At 39.0% G+C, this 19,084-nt stretch overlaps 1 protein-coding gene across 2 annotated transcripts in view; it reads left to right on the top strand.

The window, feature by feature from the left end:
- Positions 1–7,722: 7,722 nt before the first annotated feature.
- uxs1 (UDP-glucuronate decarboxylase 1) overlaps positions 7,723–19,084 on the top strand; it is a 39,269-nt gene continuing 27,907 nt past the window's right edge. The window contains exons 1-3 of one of the 2 annotated variants that reach the window (XM_082507273.1): positions 7,723–8,492; positions 9,085–9,112; positions 14,979–15,027. In XM_082507273.1, coding sequence (XP_082363399.1) covers positions 8,402–8,492; positions 9,085–9,112; positions 14,979–15,027 — 168 coding nt within the window. In that variant the 5' untranslated portion in view covers positions 7,723–8,401. Of the gene's footprint in view, positions 8,493–9,084; positions 9,113–14,978; positions 15,028–17,262; positions 17,313–19,084 lie in introns of those variants that run through there. The other variant, XM_082507274.1, reaches the window with a different exon arrangement.

Genomic DNA, 19,084 nt, shown 5'->3' with positions numbered 1-19,084 from the left:
CACTTCACACGAGATTGTAGGAGTAGGCCACAGAGAAATAATGCAAAACAGTTTTGAGGCAGCCACTTAAACTGACAGTTTTCAAAGGACAAATTAGTTGTAACGTCAGCTTCAGGCCACACAACTGTACACCAATTAACTGCCCCTTTAGAACTAGTACATACAGCAAGTGGCCGCAGGTGCTTTATTAAATGCATATATGACCCGTCATGTCCAGTAAATTTGCTAGGTAGAGACACTCTGACAAAACTTAAGATAGCAGTCATGCCATTCTTTTCTGGTATTAAACCTGAGTGCATGCTAAATGACACCCGCCACATCCACTTTCCAGAAACCGACCGAGTATCACAACATTCTGAGATTTAAACAAACTCCAGGCCCAGATCCACCTTATGATCAGCAAGTGTGGAAGCTAGGAGAACAGCATTTGACCTTACAGCACAGGCCGAAATTGTGTAGGTTACGCAGTAACCACAGATAGTAAGATAATAGAAGCAAAACCACTTTCTTCTTCATATTCTGCACAGAGCGCTGAGCTGATAGCTGTGATACACGAAAGCTAAATACACAAAGACAAACTAATAAACATACATACAGACAGCCAGTATGTTTTCTCTGCTGTGCATCATTTTGCAAAAATTTGGCATAACAGAGGAATGATTACACCAACTGGAAAACCGGTTCACCATGCCAACCTCTTACAACGCCTACTGACTCTTTCATTACTACAGGCAACAATTTTGCTGACAGAGCAGCAAAATAGGCGGCACAAAAGACAAACATCACATTGATGGCAGTAAACACACATCAGATTCCACTGGATGTGTTGAAAAATGAACAAAAGCAGCAAGCACAGCAGAGCAGGCAAAATGGCTAAAACACGGTGCAGTTCTGACAAACGACTTAATGATGTGTTATGGCAAGCCAGTGTTGCCAAAAATTCCTCCACAAGATGGCGGCATTAGTGACTCATGGCTGTACGCATTTGTCATCGGGGGGAATGACCTGTATTGTCAACTCTCATTTCTACACTATAAATTTTGAAACCTCAGCAAAACAATTTGTCAGAACGTGCATGACGTGTCAAAAATATAATGCTCAGGGAAACCTGAGACCACACAATCCATATGGACTTTATTTAGCTAAAGGAATGCCAAGGGTAAAAATACGCCCTAGTGGTTATAGATGTATTCTCAAAGTGGCCAGAAATCTACCCAGTGAAAAAGGCAGATACAATTTCAGTAGCAAAATGTATGTCTAAGTTGTAGGAAAATAAAGAGATGATTGTAAATAACGAAGAACGTAATGATGTCTATCAAGTGTCTTGCAGATTACAGCCCGGTGTCTGGGTTCTGATCAAGGTGCTCCAAAGGAAAAACTGGAGCGCACCCAGGTGGGAGGGACCACACCAAGTCTTCCTCACTACACCGACCGCTTGTAAAATTGCGGAACGACCATCCTGGATCCATCAGAGTCACTGCAGGCGAGTAAGTGAAGCCATCTAAACACAGCTGACAGCAGGCTTGCCCACTCGTTGTGATCTCGCCCGGTGGAGGGGTCAGCTTTCCTGGCCGGGGGGTCTACTCGCGACAGGAGGGTGTGTCCCGTCGTCATGAGGTGGTGGCTCTTAATAACTGCAGTGGCCCTGACCATGGCCGGGCTCCTCATCTTTGCTTCCGTGAGGGACAACAAGTCACGCAATATGAAGAAAAGGCAGACACTGTATGACAAAGGACAGTACACCAAGTTTCCCCATGGCTACGCCACTAACTTTTGGTGGCAGTTTATGAACACTACAGCTCACTGGAATAATAAAACTGACTGCTATGCATGTACCCATATGCCCCTATCCTCGCAGACGTCTGGCCTGTGGCCGTACAGCATACCTGAAGATCGCAGTTGGTGTCTGTTGGGCCTGGCAACACATCCAGGCTACGGTACTCTTTGGTCCAAGGCCAACTACAGCATCCCAGCAAAAGCAACCTGGAGGTCATCATCACCCACAAATGTGAACTGTTCCGGACAGACCTACCTACTGACCTGGCCCCAAGTCTCAGACCCACTGCCTGATGTAATTCTACTGAACAAGCTGAACGCAGCGCAACTGCCAGTATGTGTGATGAACAATGGATCGCGGGCAGTGGGGGAGCTGCCTACTCACCTATCTACTGGATGCCACTACAAACAAAGACTCAGTACCAGACAGGATGTGCACGGACGGCACCAAGCAGTAAAGGAACCAGAGTTTCGCATCTGAGGAGGAGTGAAATTCTTACAGAGCTTGATCCCCGGCATTGGAGCTGCCGAGGTGCGGGATCATGTGGAGATCAACCGATATGCTCTGCTACGACACATCAACTTGACTAAGACCCTGGGAACCGCCTTAGCAGGAGAACAGAAGGCCATCAGAACGATGGTGCTGCAGAACAGACTGACACTAGACCTGCTAACAGCATCACAAGGAGGAGTTTGCAAGCTGATCGGGGAAACATGTTGCACTTTTATCCCTGATGGATACGAAACTGGAGGAGACATTTATGAAGCTTTGCAGAATTTGACCGCTCTGCAAAAATATGTCACTGACCACACACCTGGAGCAGCTACAGCACAAGGCTGGCTGGACTGGCTGTTCAGCGGTTCATGGCTGGCTGCTGTAGCAAAGCCATTTTTCCTTCTAGGTCTCATCATGATAGCACTGGTCATATTAGTGTTGTGTGTGTTGCCATGCCTAAGAGTAATGATTTCTTTTTTTTTTTTTTTTTAAATGACATCAGAAACAGCAGTATGCGACATTACGTGATGGCAGAGCTTCAGTTCATCCTTTGTCATTTTTTTTTTTTTTTTTTTTAATAAATAGGACAGGGGGAATGAATGAGAGAAAGAGGGGGAGAGAAAGAAAGAAAACCAAAGGGGAGAAGAGACTGTGAGAAGGGGGGGAAGAGAGAGAAAAAAAAAAAGAACTCCTGGGTCATGCTGATCCACACAGGTATGCACACATGGGTATTCACAGACGCGGACTAAAGCTTTCTTGGCTGCTGCCTCAAAGCACACTGTGCGCTGTCTATCTTGCGTGCTGCACAATATCGTTTATTATTTAGTAAATATTGATATCTATGACTAGCTAGTTTATTGTGATGGTGCTTTGTTTTCTCTATTATTATGTTGCTCTTTGTTGTTTGCTGTCTCCTCTGTTTGTTTTTTTTTGTTTTTTTGTTTTTTTTTTCTCCATACAGGTGACCTAAGAGTAATGATTTCAAAGATGATAACAACTACAATGACTGCTTATGTTGCCGTGCCTCAAGAAGAACAGCATCCCGTTGCAATTCTGTTAGAAGAGAACCTGTAATAGCTGCTAATAAATGACGTGGTGATTAAAAATGACTTGTCAAGTGATCATGCACTGATTAACACATTAGTAGTTTATGCAGGTACAACATAAGGTTTATATTCTTTTTCTTTTATTCTTTTACTTTTTGTAGTTTTAGTTTTATTATTGTTATTTCGTTTATTATGCTTTTCTTTGTTCTTTTATTATTTTATTTGTTTTATTCTTTGGACCACATGATTTACATTCCTGCTTTGCTGACATTTTGAAAATTAAAAATTGCTAAAGATGCTTAATAAATAACCTTTACAGACAATTGTTGTATACATTTAAAATAAGTTAAAACAGGAGGGAATATGTTACAGGAAAAATGATTCTATGTTTCTTTACCTTCTTTTAAATGTACAAAGATGCCTTTTGTCTGCCCTTTGCCTATGGTTAGATTCGTTTAGAATTATCTTTTTAGACTTTCCCAGCAAAGACATCTTGTTTCTGGGACATATTGTTTTAGATTGTTTTATCTCTCACAGCTTTCTCCCAGCTCTCTGCTGACGAGACTAGCGCCACATATGGAGTTGTTTATTTTATCTGTTTTGTATTTTCTTATCCTGTTCTCACTGTCTTTCCTATAAAAAGTGCCCAGCCTCTGTACACGTTGTGAGTTGTTCTTGGCAGCTCACCCGTGTACACGTTTGATAAAGAAAGTAACTTTGTCTCATTGTGTCTTTATTTCTCCTGGGTCTTTTACAGAGTTTTCCCCCAACAATAGTTAAATCAGCCATCAAGCGGGATGAAGTGTGTTATTTTGATGTCACTGTTGAAAATTTGCCTGCAAATCAAATGAATAAGAGTAAAGTAAATCCTCTAAAGTTTTAAGGACATGATAAAAAAAAAGAAAAGAAAAAAGATCTGGTCATTTATTTGACAAAACTTCAGCCAAAATGCATGTAAGAAATTGAGGTATTACCCTTGCTGTTTCCATATGAATTAAGAGGTTAAGTAGCAGCAAGATATTGCTAACAAAATGCACTTGATTTACCTGTATGAAAGCATAAGTTTTGACAGTTTGCAGGTCTGGAGCATTCAGGTGTTCGTAAACACAATGCCAAGGAAGGAGCAGTAATCTTAGAGTAATCCTTCTCGCAACTGTTTTTTTCCTCATCAGTATGGGAAAGGTTATAAGGTTGCTTCCAAACAATTTGAAGACAATTTTTAAGAGAATTAACAAGAGGAAAATGTTCAAGACAATGTCACAATCACGCTATGATTGGACCTTTCAGCAAATTTACCCTAAGGTCAGACCATGCAATATTCAGAGAAACTGCAAAAAACTCAAAAGCTATAGGTCTGAGACTCATGAAAGCACAATCAAGACAAGAGCAAACCACAAGATTTTTGGAACAATGTCTGTTGGATAAACAAGGCCAAAGTGAAGCTGGACACAAAGCACAGCACCACATTTGGAGAAAACCATATACAGCATATCATCACAAACATCTTATGTGAAGCACAGTGGTAGAGGGGGGTTGATTTGGGTTTGTGTGCAGCCACAGGACCTGGGCACCTTGTACTCTTTGAGTCGACCATAAACTCCTCTCCATACCAGTATACATAGTATTCTAGAGTCAAATGTGAAGCCATCTGTCTGACAGCTAAAGTTTTGTTGAAACTTCTTCATGCATCAGGACAATGAACCCAAGAACAGCAGCAATGTTACAATGTTGCCATAACCCAGCCAAAGTCCAGACTTCCACTTGACTGAAATGCTGTGCTGGGAGAGCTGTAGATAAACGAAATCCCACAAACCACAAAGAATTGAGGGAACACTGGAAAGAAGAGTGAGACAAAATTCATCATGTGAGAGACCGATGAAACCACACCGAAAAAGCTGCACGGGGAGCATTTTGGCTTAATTTTCATTAAATAAGTAATGACAGTGTTTTGTTGTTCATAATGAGACATAATCTGAAACAGCAAATGTCAGCTTCTTTGTAGTGGTAATGGAAATCAAAATAATAACTGTTGGGATATGAAGATATATCACAGACTAGACAATTTATGCCATACATATATTATATATATATATATATATATATATATATATATATATATATATATATATATATATATATATATATATATATATATATATATATATATATATATGAAGGTAACGGTGGTCCCCGTGGTAATCGGAGCACTAGGTGCGGTGACTCCCAAGCTAGGCGAGTGGCTCCAGCAGATCCCGGGAACAACATCGGAGATCTCTGTCCAGAAGAGCGCAGTCCTGGGAACAGCTAAGATACTGCGCAGGACCCTCAAGCTCCCAGGCCTCTGGTAGAGGACCCGAGCTTGAAGGATAAACCGCCCGCAGGGGCGTGCTGGGTGGTTTATATATATATATATATATATATATATATATATATATATATATATATATATATATATATATATGTATTAGGGCTGCGAAAAACGTCTATGTTTCATTTTACATTATCGTTTGTTCCGTGGTGTCGCAAAATAAACTGTTTATGGCAATATTTTTTCATCGTTTTGATGGTCACTGTAGTGGCTATATTAATTTCTTAAAGTTCTCCCTTTCTCTTATATTTAATATTACCACACTACAGATGGACAAGCACCTAATCACAACGACGGTAAAATCACCGCGTGTCCGCTCGTTTATTTTCCACATAAACCTTTCACAATAAAGCTCAAGATCCTGTTGAGACTTTTCAAAATAAACTGAATCACGTGGAAGACGCAGAGTATTTACGGAAGAAAAGCAAAAAAGAGCCTCAGGTGCTAAAAAAATAAACCTTAGACTCAAACGTTAGAACAGGCTTATCCCGCAGCACGCTGTGTAATAAATGGCTCCAGGTTCCATTTCAGATCTTCTTAGCCTGCACTTACCCACTTGATCTCTGCGCTCCTCCAGTCAGATGGTTTTATCAGTTCCACGCTCCCAGCTCAAATCTAGAGGTGACAGGGCTTTCTCCATTGCTGCCCCGAGACTCTGGAATAGTCTTCTCCCCTTCATAAAATCCTCTTCATCCTTGGAAGTCTTTAAATCGAATCTCAAGACCTACCTATTTTCCAAGGCTTTCCGGTCTCTTTGATATCCTTTTTTATTCTGTCTATTTGGTCTCTTTTAGTATTAGTATTTAGTATTTAGTATTTATTTATTTATTGTCATTGTCAAGAACAATGAAATTGCGTTTGGGGCTTCCATACAACCCAAAAAAAAGAAGAAAATAATAAATACCCCTTAAAACCCAAGTGTACATATTTAACCCAGTGTGACTCCAATGCAATAAGACAATCCTTAGCAATAATGTTCGTAGAAATTCAGACAAAGACCTGAGAAACATGACAAAATACAACAATGCAACCCATTCAATATTATTGTACTGTGAGATATGATATCAGATATGATAGTTATCTATTTAAGAAAGAGGGGGGGGGGGGGGGGGGCAGGAGGGGGAAGAGAATAAAGATATGATGCACCAATGCAGACCAGTTCATTGCTATTAAGAAGTTGGATATGGTTATTGTCCGTGAGAGGGGGGCAGAGAGTTCAGGAGCCTCACAGCCTGTGGATACAGGCTGTTGGCCAGTCTGGATGTTCTGGCCTGTATAGACCTGTACCTTCTCCCTGAGGGCAGCAGATGGAAAAGGTGGCGCGCAGGGTGATGTTGGTCCCGCAGGATACTGTGCACCCTCCTCAGACAGCGAGTGGGGATCTTATTATCTTATTGGATGATGTTGTATGTGCATATATGTTATGTTCACATATGTGTAGTTGTGCGTGAATGTGTACAGTTTTGTATATGTATGTGCATATTTGCATGTACATTATATGCTATATACTCTTACATGTCTTACAATTCTTTTTTAAAATGTTTTCTTTCTACTTTCATTCTTTCATTATATTCTCCCTTTGTTCAGCACTTTGGCCGACACTTGATGTCTTTTAAATGTGCTATATAAATAAAGATGACTTGACTTGAAGATGACTACTCACAAAGAAAACGGCAGCCGTTAAAACCTATGTCTATAAATGTGTGGTTTCATGCATCGGTTAAAATACTCGATTCCAGGTACACTACGCCCAGTAGTATATAAACAAGAACAAGTAAGCGGAAAATGGGATACAGTGGTTTAAATGGGAAACTCAACAAGGTTCACTTCAGACTGGAAAGTAGCGCAATGAATGAGCCATTGTGTGTTATGAAAAGAAATGAGTTTGGAACTTGAAAGCTACGCCTTCTTAAAGAATGGAATTAAAAAAAAACTACAAATAACAACAATTTGGGGAAGATATGTCTAAAATTAAAAAATAAAATTGTATATATGTACACACACAACATTTCACGAACGTCACAGAGGCTGCAAGAAAATCAGGCTGCTTAATCGAGCACCGAGCAGTCGCTCATCTGTTATTCCTTGGCCCAGGCGAGAGGAGCAAACTTCGACATTTCAGTGGGGTTAAAATTAGCGACTTATTTATTCTCGCGGTGCTTATTCGAATATGAACGTTAGCCACGGCTTATTTCTGCTATTGTTTCAATGACAGTTATATTTAGTTTAGAATCTTGTTATACAGGCGTAGCTTAATGTGAAGCTAACGGCTAACTGTCCGTAGTGTTATCAATGCGTTACAGTAGTTTGAAGCTGTGTGATAGTCACATCCGCGTACGAAAGAAGTAGCCATGTACTGCAGCTAATATGACCGCCTTCTCCGTGTGGGTATAAATGGGGTCAGCGAATAAGTTTAGGCGTAGTTGTGAACGTTGACACTCCACGGTTTAGATTGCCACCTTTTTGTGTGCTACCTGTGCGTGCGCTGCTAGCCACGTAAACTGCTCCCGCTCGGTGTTGACGTAGCAGGACGTAGCATCTGTCCCTTGCCTGCCCCGCCAGGCTACACTTTCTGTGAATTTGTGGTGCCATCGCCAGCCTGTCCGCCCAGTAAAACCGAGACACACCGAGGACATGAACCGCTGTAAAACAAAATGCTATAGCTGGACCTGAACGTGCGGTTCGCTTGTTTCCTGGTCCTGCTGCATTGAGCGGATGATGAAGCGGATCATCTGGATGATATCAAGCTTAAACAGAAGAATCATGAAGCTGCTTTTTGCCCTCGCTTTGATCGCCTATATTGCCTGTAAGCGTACGATTTTTAAAAAATATTTTATTCTTGTCGCCAAGTTGCCATCTCTACAGTTTATTTTCACTCATGACAAACTGTACTCGTGTGACAACAACCAACTGTTGGGTGGCCAAGCCCCCCAGTCCTCTAGTCCTCCAGAGTGCACCTTTCAAAGGGTAGACTGCCTACAAGTCGCCCCCTCTGGATGTTTTTGATTTCATATAATTGTTTCTAATGCCTTTGGGAAATTTAAAGGATATTTTAGGAATTAATCTGAAAAATTGACAAAGTAATGAGCAGGCTAATTAATACTGAGAATAAACATTTGTTGCAAGTGTTCAGAGATTGGACACAGTCAAAATGTGACAGTTCTAATAACAACACTAACTGCTATAGTAAGTTCATTGCTCAGTGATTTCAGATCCACTTGTGAAACTGTACAGCAGTAGTTGAAAAAACAATTGGATCAGTTTTCATTACTTGTTTGTCTTCAGCGGTTTTTGTGTTTATCATTGAAAGTCTAGCTGCCTCAATGTGGCACTGCTCTGTTTATTCGTATTGCATTCATGATGATGCCATTATTATGTGTTCTCTTTCTCTCTTTTAGCTGTTTGGGGAACATACACCAACATGAGGTATAGTAATTCATTTATCTTCTGCTTGAAATCATGTATAATCATATAAAAGAGAGTTTTCACAGAACTCTGTGCATTCCTTTGGGAGAACTGAGTACACTACACACCCCATGATTCAGTAGCTTGTAAAACCAGCTTTAACAGCAACAATTGAAGTAATGGCTTTCTGTGTGACTTTATCAGTCTCTCATATCAATGTGAAGGAATTGTGGTCCCACTCTTCTTTACGACATTGCTTCACTTCATTCACGGCTGGGAGCATTTGTTTATGCAAAGCTCTCTTAAGGTTGCAATAAAGCATTTCACTCAGGTTTAGGTCTGGACTTTGTCTGGGTGGTTGGAACACAACACCCCTTGCTCCACCCTAATGTCCAAGTTATTCTGCTGTCGATTTGGTGCTGTTCTAGGGTTCATGGACCAACTGCTTCACCCAGTTTCAGCAAGGCTTTATCTGTCAGGCAGATGGTCTCATATTTGACTTTAAAATACTTTGGCATACAGAGGAGTTCATGGTCGACTCAATAACTGCAAGGTGCACAGGTCCTGTGCTGCAAAACAAACCCTAATCATCAGCCCTCGACCAACATGCCTGATTGTTGGTATTACATGTTTGTGCTGATAGGCTGTGTTTGGTTTTCTCCAAATGTGGTGCTGTGCATTATGGGCAAACATCTCCACTTTCTTCTTGTTTGTCCAAAGGATGTTGATTTTTTTTTTTAATGTCTCTGAGTATTAAATGGTCTGACCTCGGGGGGAATTTGCTGGTATGTTCACTCCCAGGAAGATCATAGCATTATGTTAACACACGCCTGACTCCTCCAGATCAATGTACGGCTTCTACTTACTCTCTTAATTCCTAGAAGTAAGGGTGTACTTTGTTTTGCAGAGGACTGCGCAGCATCCTGTGGATTTTCTTATCAATATGACTGTATGATTGATGATAGTCTGTTTAAAAAATACACGTTTTATTTCCTTTGTTTTGCTTCTAATTCTGACACAAACTGCTCTGACTGCTTGTAGGCCCAAAACTTTGGGGGGAAATATTGATACATTTATTTCTATTATTTCTATGTTGTAGAATAATAGGTAAAGTATTAGAACTGTAAAATAACACAATTCTAAATGGGGGGGAAAAGGAAATGCACCTGCCGTTTGTCTTCATAACAGGTTTGGAAGCTTGGATTCTCAGCCATCTGGCAGCTTTTGTAGATACTCGCGTTACAAGTTTTTCCACCAGTCGCTGCTGCCCAACTTAACTAACAAGTAAACCTGGTTTGAGGCCGAGAGGAGACACAAACTCTGCGTCTGGGGATCAAAAGCTGGTTTACTCATAGTGCTGGTCCCAAGCCTCCATAATGGGAATGGCAGCTGATTAACCCATGACCAATTTGCCCGTGTGCTGTGTGTGAATATAGTATTGTACCTAATGCGTCACTAATTTACTGGCCAGGACAACTCTGTCTGTCTCATAATGGTAATGTAGTAGTTGGTAATCTGAGAGGGTAACAATCTGCTTTTTCCTTTATTCGTGCATTTATGTAATTTCAGAGAGAAACTATACTGAGATACTGAACTGTTGTTCAGTCCTCATTAGCTCCAACATGACCCACTCAGCTGTCAGCATTATTTAAAGTGCTCAAAGAACCTGAGACAGATACAGTAGCATTATTGCCATCTAAAATGGTTTTGGATGTGTCACTACAGTGTCACAAACATGTAAAACATAAGATGAATTATAACATACTGCTTTTCATTTTTAGTTTGATTATATTTGTACAAAAGTACAATAACTTTAAGCATTTACATTGAGACTTGAGGTAAAGTGAACAATAGTATCTGTAACCTGTTGCAGCAGGTGTAGAGCCATTAAAAGGTCAGTGTTTTATTATACATATACAAAATGAAATTTCCATTAATGAAAAGATAAAAAAAAAATACTTGTGTACTGTTAATTATAGTTATTAGAGCAAAAAACATCAGCCAAGTAAAATTGAAACTTGTTGTTCTCCCATATTCACACAGCCATAGGAGCCTTATGTTTTGTCTTAATAAAGCAGAACTGCTTTATTAATTGAAACCTTTGTTTTACACCATAGTTTATTACTGACTCTGAAAAAGTGCACAACAGTCACTGCAGTGATTGGCATTTTGCTTGTTAATGTCATCATTGCAATGTTTTAGATTAAATTAATAGCTGTTTAAGAGCAGTCAGTGGGGATTTTATACTGCATACACGGTTTAGCAAACAGCAAATGAATGAGAACGGAAAAGTATGATAAACATTCATAAAAGTTATGCTTGGTCTTAGTTAATTGCCATACTTGGGCGGTACAGTGGTTAGCACTGTCGCCTTACAGGAAAAATGGTCTGGATTGACTCTTCTTGTTGGCCAAGGCCTTTCTGTGGAGTTTGCATGTTCTCCTTGTGGGTGCCTTAACTTCCACCCGCAGTCCAGAGACATTAGTGATTCTGAAATGGTTGTAGTTGTGGATCCAATGAATATAAAGCATTCAAGTTCACAGCATGAAGTACTCTATGAATGTGTTTAAAAACACACACACACACACACACACACACACACACACACACACACACACACACACACACACACACACACACTCTCTTTCAGTTTGAGTAGCTACTGTGGGGAAAAGCTCAATACTAGGGCAGCCACGATTAGTCTAATAGTCACGATTACGTCGACTATTAAAATCGTCGACGACTAATTTAATAGTCGACGCGTTGTTTGAAGCTTTGTAAGATCCCGAAAGACGCAGGAATAAGTAGTAGGATTTAAGAGTGTAATAACGGGCTGAATCAGAAGATGGTAGCACTGCATGTCCAGGGATGCCAGCTGCCGTTAAACCCCCGAAGAATAAGAAGAAGCAGTGACCTCCATCCTTCGGAGGCCGCATTTGTAGGCCAATTACGTTACAGTGACGCGGCCTTGCCAATTCCAGTTTCCAACAATGGCGGCAGCTACTTAGTTTTAATATTACTCTTATTCTTTCTGGTTCACAAAATAAACTGTTAACATATTTTCAGGCGAGAATGTAGCTGTGTAAACTTCAAATATCTGCTCAGTTTATCAAGACACCACATATTTTCAAAAGCGCTCCAATGTTTTCGGAGACGTCTGTTACCCACCAGCTCGATAGCTAGCCGGGGTTCAAGGCTTACTAGAGCTGGTGAGAACACCGGACTCCCAGCCTATAATTTTCAAACCCCCGTGGTCTTTCGTTACTCAGGTTAAACATGATATATAAGTCAGCTAATTTAAAAATGTTATTGTTTGGCTTTTTTCAGTGTTTTATTTGTTCCTCAGTAAATTGGTTTGGCTGAGATTAAAGTTATCGTTTTTACACAGCTGAATAAATGTCAAACAGAACTGATTAAACAGAAGTGTGAAATGGTAGAGAATTTACTCCAGTGTCCTGTTATATTTTACATAGAACAGACGGCCAAGTTTATTAAACTCCACTGAGACATCTGCAAATTTCATTAAAAGTTTAATAAACAATCATCTTGTCTTTATTTTTAGTTAGCAAATACCTTAAACACTTCAAGCTGTAAGCTATCAAAATAATCGTTTGTTGCAGCCCTACTCAATACTAATACTTTTCTTCCATTTGGATCAAATTAAAGTGAGGAGAATTCACATTTAGACACAATTAGATTTTTTTCCTTGTCTCCGCTGATGTCAGCAGTGCTCCCTCAGTTATGGGAAGTTGTATAGCTAGCCTTCTTTTGTGTTGTTTTAGAAAATGAATGGGTGAATGTAAACTGAGTCAGAGTAAACTGGCATGTAACCACTCGATGGGACTGATGTGTAAACACATGCTGCACAGCTGTGTGAAAATTAACCTTCAGTGATAGAAGACTGCTGTCAGTAGCACTGTTAACATTAGCCTCACTCGGCACATTAACTTGATTATCTGTACAATGTTTTGCATGGTTTGCCACACCAGAATTTTATCAACACTTTAAATGTGATTAGGCTATTGACAGATGTGATTGATTTCAACAAGCCCTATGAAGGGCTTGAAGCATAAAATGCAGAAAATCTGCGAGACATCAAGACATTTATGTAGATGTGTTTAATAAACTCATAAACATAAATACCAGCTTTTTTCTGTTTCAAATTGTAAACATGCCGAGGAAGCTTTTGTATTAGTAGTTGTGGCCAAATTGTTGTACTTCAAATGGGTGGGAAAAAATATAGCCGATGTAAGTCTCCAACGATGCACTTAACACTAATCAGAATTGATAGCATTCCCCGAATGCTGGCATAATGTTTACTCATCTCTATAATGTCTCATTTTTTGCCAGAAGTAGGGCGTCTCATGAAGACGACCATTCTGCTCTTCTGTTTTGTGCTGTTTTATCTGTTTAATTAACCAGTCCTGACAAGTGTCTGTGGAGATCAGTCTACAATGTGTCATTACTCCATAATGACAGATGCTTATTGCTGCACAACAACAGGAATTTACGGTTATGAATCTACCGCCTTGTATGATATGAAATAAAAGGAGTAATATAAAAAAGGCATTCTACTCCTGGCGTTCTGAGGAGACTTAGCTGTCAGGAGTAGATTGAATTGTAATGAAACAGCTGCAGTGTGGTAGCGATGGTGAAAAAGCAGCGCGTAGTAAGATGTGTTAATCCTGTTCAAAGATGGTGGGTATGCTGGCTGACTTTGAAGTCAGCTATGCTCGCTTCCAGCTCTGTATTTTATTCCTGGATTGTGCTTGCTGTTCAGAAAAAAATATTTGTATTCCTGTTAAAAGATACCTGAGAGAAATGGTCTGAAATGCAAACAGAAGTGGAAGCCTTCTGCACTCAGGAAATATAGAAGTGCATAAAATAGTGACTGTGTTGCATCTCTCTCATTGTTGCTTTTAACTGCTTTTCTACATACATTTTTTTTAGCTGTTGTAAAACAGCTTAAACGGCTTAGTGGGATTACAGAGAGCAGCTTTATAGCAGACTATAGTCATAAGCTGTTTGATCTGATTATCCATACAAGACAAACATTTCATTGATATAATGTTATTTACATCTAGCGGTTCTGGCTCTTCAGCAGTGTAATTTACAGATGGGACTCCCCCCTCTGAGAGCATTAGCCTAGCCCAAAATCCGGCTTCAAATTGGGCTGTGTTGTTTAGTCATCTGTGATGTTGTGAGAACAAACATTTTGCCTTTTGGCTGTTGTTGTGGTGTCAACCAAAACACAAAATACTTGCATACTACTTCCCTTCAGTTGACATCAGCACAACGCAAAAGTAGAAAAAATGTTGGAAACTGAGCTTTTAGAGCAGTCTCAAGCCAGAGCTTTTGGCTCACTGGGATTATTTATGCATCGATATATTTGATCGCAATATTTGAAATCAATATTTGAATGTTTGTTGTGTCGATCTGTAAATATGAAGGGTTAAACAAGCCATGTCACTACTAGACATGCAAATAAATTCAAATTAAGTTTAGAAGGTAATTGATAAAAACATTAAGCTACTTAGGTGCATGTAATGAAATAAAGCTATACAAAATATTTACTGTGATTTGGGTAAAGCATGTAAGACATTTCTGTATTGTATTAATCAGTTGCATTTAGCTGGACTTTTCCCTTGCCTTTTAATCATTATTATAATTGATTACCTTCTTGAGCTAGCCGGAAACACTCATCCCTGTTCTGCTTCGCTATCAGTTAACAGTAAGCAGAAACAATGAATGTAGAGGGTTGAATGAACAGACAGGTGATGTGTTGTGTGTTGCTGCCTATAGGTCACAGCATGCTTAAACTTGTAGTTATATCCTTGTCCTTGATTAAGTCCTTTGGCCTTTTCTTTGTATCTCTCTCTCTTCATAGATCAATACAAGAAATCGGAGAAATGAAGATCAAGCAACAAATTGAAGACGTGAGTTTGAAACAAAAAAGCAGTTCTCACCACACTGATCTGTTTTATATTCACAGGTCCAAGGAGCTCTGCTCTGTGTTATCAGCTACTGTTTCACTTTTTCACAGACATATTTGACATTTGTATTAATAATTTACTAGAATACGCCCTCACAAAGGTGTACGTGTTGGGACAATCCATGCTTTTACTTCTTTCCTTATTAATCTGACCGAGATTTGTTTTGTTTTTTTGTTGAAAAACACACCCACCACCCCAAATTAGGTCACCTTTTTGTCAAAATTGTTCAATAATCTGCTTTTCATATGGTTGGAGTCACTTTTCTTATTATTTGTTTATATACTTTTCATTGACCATGTATTGTAGTTTTTTCTGTTACCAAACTGTAAGTTTAGAATTTTTTTATTTAGTTTGGAAGACCTTTAACACAGTTAGTTTCTTTTCAACGTAGTCTTTAGAATTGTATTTGTTTTTTGACTCACTTTTTTTTTCTTGACTCACAGATTACCATGAATTTAAGAGTAAAGTGGATGGTTGGTTTTTTCTTTGTTTGTTTGTTTGTTTTTTAACCTCTAGGATGACATTTCTTTGTTTGAAGCTTATCAATACTCTGCTAAAAACTGAACAACTGTTGACTGAATAATATATTGACACATACTTTCCAGCCTTTTTGTACTGCTTGCTGTCAAATTATTGTCAGGAAATTGCTATTGGAAACCAGCTGTTCCTAGTTCAACGATTGTATTGTTTATGTTTCTTGCTCTAGTTTTTCTGTGACCTGTTTTTTTTTTAAATTTTATTTATTTATTTTTTTTATTATTAGAGCAAGTGATAAAGTTATATAAATGAGGGTGCCTTCTGTCAGCAAGGATCATCAAAGCTTTCAATATAACTCCATAAAAAGTGTTATAATGATCTCGTCCAGCAGCACTTTTGCAGATAGCCACAGTTAAAATATTCAGTGTTATCTTTCGAGGACAGTTTTTCTATAAGGCTGGAAGGGTCGCCCAAGCAATGTAAATGATGTGGAGAAGAGCATGTAACTGCAGTTTTTGTTGAATGTAATTTAGTACATGCATAAGACTGGAAACATTAATCATAAATTATTTTCTGAAGTATTGAATTTTGGTAAAGAGTAAATAGTAGTAAATCTGCATGCACATCTTTATCTGCCCTCTTGTGACTTGGGTGAAACTATTGTTAGACGTAATCCTGGGAGATATATTTCAAATCTGTTAAGGCATTAAACATCAAAACCCACAAAGAGCAAATTCTGTGACAAGACTGTTGCTGACAGTATCAAAAGCCTTGGACAGATCTACAAATAGTGCACAGCAGGGTTGCTTCTTGTTGAGTGAATTAACAGTGTCGTCATCAGTAACAGCTGCAGCAGTTACTGCGCAATAAGCTCTGTAGCCGAGGGAAATTATTATTCTCAGGCGAGCGACAAATTGTGAGCTGACTCCTAATTCTAGGATTTAGAACAGGCAGCACAGGTGGATAGTTAAGTGTGACCAACTGCAGGGGATTTTTCATAAAGTGAAAATGGATTTAAATATTTGTACAAGTGGTGACGAATAGGATCGTAGATGCGTGGAGTCAGGTCTGCAGACCAAAACAAAAAAACACTCACCAGCTAATTTTTGCTGTTTACATTTGTCTACGCCTCATCATTCTGTGACAGGTCTGAAAAAAAATGTTAAATAAAGACTAGAAGCTTTTTTAAGGTTTTTTTTTTAATGGTTGAGTTGTTGGTTTTGACTTTGGTCTTAAATATACTGCACTAACTTATAACCCCCCGTCAAAATAATAATTAAACGCTTACCATTTCAACTTGGTGGTTATTGCGTGCAGTATGTGTATAGAGTTTTCTTTACTATTTCAGTATAAAAAAGCTAGATAGATGCTCTTTGTTTCTTGTTAAAGTAATGAAACATTTCCTGAGTTTTGACTCTTAGAAAAAAGTTGTTTTTGTTATTTTTTTGTTACTTTTACATTAAGGTTTAATGTGAGTATTCACTTTGTGACACAGTCTGGTACACAATAGTTACTTAGATCAGGGCAAGATTATTAGAGGTAAAATAATTGTTGTTTGGTTGATAGTCTGCAAATCTGCTGTAACATATCCGTTAATGAAGATTTGTCGATTTACATTAATCCAGGGGGGAGCAACTCCAGGCCTCGAGTGCTGGTGTCCTGCAGGTTTTAGATGTGTCCTTGATCAAACACAGCTGATTCAAATGGCTAAATTACCTCCTCAACATGTCCTGAAGTTCTCCAGGGGGCTGGTAATGAACTAATCATAGAGTCACATGATAAAGCTGGTGTAGCATTGCATGCATTGAAATTTTCAGTTGCTGTGTATCACTCAGAGTTTTTGAATGTAAATCTGTGTTTTTATTCAGGAAAACAGTTATTTGGAGTTCATTTTTGTTGGCTCCATCCAGCAAATTGAATCGAAACTGAATTTGATGCACACGAGGACACACACTGTTTAAAGCCAGCTTCGTAAAAGCAATTATAATTTCCTTAACACTGACTAAAAGTGAGTGCTTTTCACAGATTGCAGATGGTCACTGAAATAATTGCAGTCTGTTATGATGTTGACCTTAGAGTTTTCGATCCCGTGAAAGCCATCATATTACTGGTAACCTTTTAATCAGTTTGAAGTTTGAAGTATAAATCCACACTGTGATTATAACATGAGGTGCAAGCAGACTTGTTATTTATACACTGGACCTGGGAAATGACTTGCTGCCATAAAGCACTTAAATGAATTCAATAAAAGATTGTGAGGAGATTTTACTCCTGTTAGCTAAAAATAGGATTGTTGCACTTTGTGCATCCTGAAACCTCTTCAGTCCTGTTTATGCCTCAGTGCCACGACAGCTGTGCCCAGAGGTGCTGCGTTTTTTTTTTTTTTTTTGGCTTGTCCGTCTGTACCTTCGTCCAACCGTCACACTCTCATTAACATGACTGCTCTTGAAAGCAGGGGATTTTTTTTTCATAGTTGAAGTCAAAAGTGAATACTTTTTATTTGACGATCAGATGTCACTGTGAGCTCATGTTTGGCCCATTCGTGGGAATGATATTGCAGGAACATATGGAGGGAAATTGATTACATTTGGTGCGGCTGATTAGATTTCTTTTTTTGCCATTGGCCAAGGTCACTGTGATCACACAACACGTGGTTTTGTTGATGACTTGAGGATTTATTTGCTCTTATGGTAATATTACAAACCAGTGTTAATGGGATAAAACAATAAGGTGAGGGTATTTTATAATATGGGCTGTTGCATTTTAGACTACATGCCATTTCACCTGACCACATAAGCACACATACTCTGTTCTGTGCCTTTTAAGCAGATTCTAACTGTCACACACAAGCTTCTGTGATTCATCAGGGACAGTTTAGGGTTTAGTATTTTGCTCAGGGACACTTTAACATGCTGCCTGGAAGGGCTGGGAATTGAACCACTGACCTTCCAATTGGTAAATGCCCCAAAAATATCTTTTGACCTTTTAAAAGGTCTGTGGTTCCCAACTATTAAATACTTTGAAAGTCTTTACTCCATGTATTTATTTAAACACACAAATGGATGCAAACCACAGGTTGAGTGGTTGGCATAGGTGTGCAAGGGGTAGATTCTAGTTCAGTCATATAGTTATACCTGTAGAAAACACTGTCACTGCAGGTAGCTGCAGGGAGTTTTGAGTAATAGGCAAAGACTTCATTGAATAGTTATTTTTAATGCAACGGTACTATAAATTAGTTTTGTTCTGGTTTCTCTCGAGTTCAGTGCATACAGTGAAGTTGTAATTGCTGGTTCAGAGTGTTGGTCAGACAAAACAGGCAGTGTTAATATAGTCATGTTGGTTTTCTGTCCTTTAAAATTGTTAGATATAAACTAAAATAAAAAAAATCTATTTCTGACATTTGACAGGTCAGGTTTTTTGAGAAGAATCCTGCAGTGAAATAGGCAATTATATTAAAACAATCCGCAGCGAGCGTGTTTATAGCATTTGGTTATTATAAATCATTGGATATACGATACATTTG

This window comes from Aulonocara stuartgranti (assembly GCF_965226115.1).
Source record: "Aulonocara stuartgranti genome assembly, chromosome: 16".
In the NCBI taxonomy this organism is placed as follows: Eukaryota; Metazoa; Chordata; class Actinopteri; order Cichliformes; family Cichlidae; genus Aulonocara; species Aulonocara stuartgranti.
The sequence above is the reverse complement of the archived record's forward strand: the minus strand, read 5'-3'. Positions and strand labels throughout refer to the sequence as shown.